At 41.7% G+C, this 2,946-nt stretch overlaps 1 protein-coding gene across 1 annotated transcript; it reads right to left on the bottom strand.

Annotated features, from left to right (window-relative positions):
* Positions 1-692: 692 nt before the first annotated feature.
* Positions 693-2,579, bottom strand: PHALS_12485 (hypothetical protein L916_07088; the record flags this gene model as incomplete). Its single annotated transcript, XM_024728043.1, has 6 exons — positions 693-904; positions 975-1,211; positions 1,275-1,374; positions 1,442-1,634; positions 1,700-2,047; positions 2,110-2,579. 6 exons carry the CDS (start codon positions 2,577-2,579, stop codon positions 693-695), a joined length of 1,560 nt encoding a protein of 519 aa, XP_024578559.1.
* Between the last annotated feature and the right edge of the window lie 367 nt (positions 2,580-2,946).

Genomic DNA, 2,946 nt, shown 5'->3' on the forward strand with positions numbered 1-2,946 from the left:
CCTACTATATATATTTAGGAAAATCTATACATTTAAAATTAGGCGGTTTTGCCGCAGATAAAATAAATAAAAATCAGCTCTGAATTTTAACCGAAGGGTTTATTAGCCTTGGTACAGATTGCGGTCCGCTACACTCGTATTGGTTCTTTTAAATAAAGAAAGGTCGGTGACCTCAATTACGCTTACTCAAGCGCTAAGCGATGGCAGCGTCGCTCCACATTCGTCGATTCGACTTCAAGTGCTATCAAGAGTAACAAGACCTACTTAGCCTAACAATAAATAATGCTTAATTTAAGTAACTTTTGAAATTGCAAACAAGTGGTATGATTTACAATGATTCTAGCAGTCCACGTTCCTATTTTTTATGGGTGTGTCTCCCTCCCATCAAAAAAAATATGCTTTATCCGATGTTTTTATTTCAATTGTGAAGTATACGCACACCATATTTCTGTTTTTAACATTTTTCTCAAATCTGTATGTGCTCTCAAAAGACAATTTATTATAAACTATCGCGTTGCCCATTTCGAATACTATAAATCGCAGATGAACTCAAAGCTACAACAATGGAGTATTCTCCACGATACTCTGACTGATTGGACTCAAAATTGTGATGTTCATGGTGTAACTTCTGACTATTTAAGCTATTACTTCGATTCTTCCAAAGTACAGTGCAGAATTGATCGCAGCCAAGCTTAATACAAGAGAAACACAGAAACTAGCGCTACAAAGGCGACGACTGCTGCTTTCGATAGATTGCGGGTAGCATCACTCGCAAGCCCCAAACTTTTTTTGTTCGAGGGAACTCGTTTCTCGCCTACTGTTGTCTGGGAATCAAAGTGTTCATATGCATTTGCTAATTTGCCGTTGCAGACTGGTTGGGAGGCCGCGCACGCCAAAAGCGTCACTGCAAAAATAGTATACACATACATTATCAGCAATGAGATGATCTCACGCAGACTCTGTTACTTGCTTACCCGGTGGAGTTGGTGGCAAATTAGCTGAGATACCTTTTGGGCAGGTTAAAATGGTGTCACGTGGCGATGTATGATTACTCTGCTTTAATTTCGACGCAATTGTGGTCGTGTACGCTTCTTTGAGGTTTTCGTACTCAGGGTACGGCGTAAACTCGCACTTCACCTTAACATGGTCACAATTTAGCGGATGGAAGAATCCTACTCCGTATTTCCCTTCGTCGGATGTTCTAGTCACCGCTATAGATCAGAATCAAATTAAATTTGTTTCAAGACAAAAAACAATAATTCGAAGTATCTTACCAACACGGTCTAGTAAATTGGCCATCTCCGTGGAGAACTCAAACACGTTTCCCCCGACAATTTCGTCTGTCATTTCCTTTTCCTCATTCATCCATTTCGCCTGCATTCAAACATTACGTCAACTAATTAGTTATGAAGAGATGGAAAAGAGTTTCCGGACATCTTACGTCATAAAATGAGCGCTGATTCTCATAGCCATCAACAGTATTCAGACCCTTGTTACAACCGAATTCTCCAAACATTATCGGACGCGCGTAGCCAACTTTAGCATATTCGGCCATTAATGTCTTTAAACCCGTCGATTGTGAGTACTTGGCATGAGTTGTGGGATCGCACTCCACGTATGGATTGAATCCCATCCTGTTCAAAGTAGCACTAAATTGTCAGATACAAAATATTGCATAATTAACTGATAATTGTCGTACCACTCGGCACGGGTATTCTCGTCATCATCTACAGGGCAGTCATAGTATGAAATCCACTGCTCACGAGGCGGGATATCCGCAATATCTAGTCCCAGTGGAACCTGACGGACTGATCCAGTGCAGCTAGCTGCATAACTTCGCAGATCACGTAAAAAAGCTTTGACACACGGAGCTGTTGCTGTGCCATCAGCTCCATTTTTCACTTGCAAATTGTTCTCATTGCCAACGCTGAAACCTAGAGTATTGTCATAAACTGCAAATGCATTATAGACCATTTGACCTCGAGTGAATAGGTCGTCGGGGTAGCATTTAGGTGGGAGCAGGTCCAAGACTGAACAATTCTCACATCTAGCACGATAGCAAAAAATTCGCCATGTTAATCCTGGTTGACAATAAGATTGAATACTTACGGAGCAGTGAGGCCAATAAGAACGTAAATACCAGCTTCGGAGCAGGCGCACATAAATTTATCGTGTGAGATACTCGGATCGACAGAATAAAGTCGAATGGTGTTGACTCCGAGGTCCTTCATGATTTTCAGGTGAGGTTTCCATATAGCCTCGTGCTTGTCGGCGGCCCAGTCATAATTACTGACGCCGGCTAGCTCTCCACTATTGGGGCGAGGATAATATGCGATTCCTTTCATGCGAAATTCGAGTCCAGTCACAGAATCGAAGAATTTGTTACCCTTGGTAACGATTGGAGACAACCACGCATTAGCTGTCGAGCAAATGATTGCAGCAATAAGAATGCTGATTGCGCGGTTGCAATTCATTGGCGCTACACGGAAAAATGGGGACTGGAGAGATAGTGCTAATGCACGTATTAGGAATAGAGAGATGGTCCCTTCCTTCCTGCTTATCCCATATGGTACATGCATGATCAATGAGCATAATTGGTATAGCTCACAAAAAGTACAAAATGACAATCTAGATGTTGGTCGCAACCTATTCGGCTCACTTGAGCTTGTAGCGTTGTCTGGTCGAACTTCAATTTATCTACTGCATCTTCCATTACGATGCAATAGAAACCTTATGCATAAATAAACGTTTGGCAATTTATTGGTTCGCATTGATAGACGCTATTCGTGCGCGTACAGCTCGAGATAACAAGATGCCATTTTCAAAGTCGTGTAGACACATTGCGTATATACCGAACGATTATTGTTCTCGTTGGATAGTACTCATAGTACTCACAATCTGTAGGCATGTCATATGCCAAGTTACATATGCCGCATACAGATGTAA

This window comes from Plasmopara halstedii (genome assembly GCF_900000015.1).
Source record: "Plasmopara halstedii genome assembly, contig: Scaffold_614, whole genome shotgun sequence".
Lineage (NCBI taxonomy): Eukaryota > Oomycota > Peronosporomycetes > Peronosporales > Peronosporaceae > Plasmopara > Plasmopara halstedii.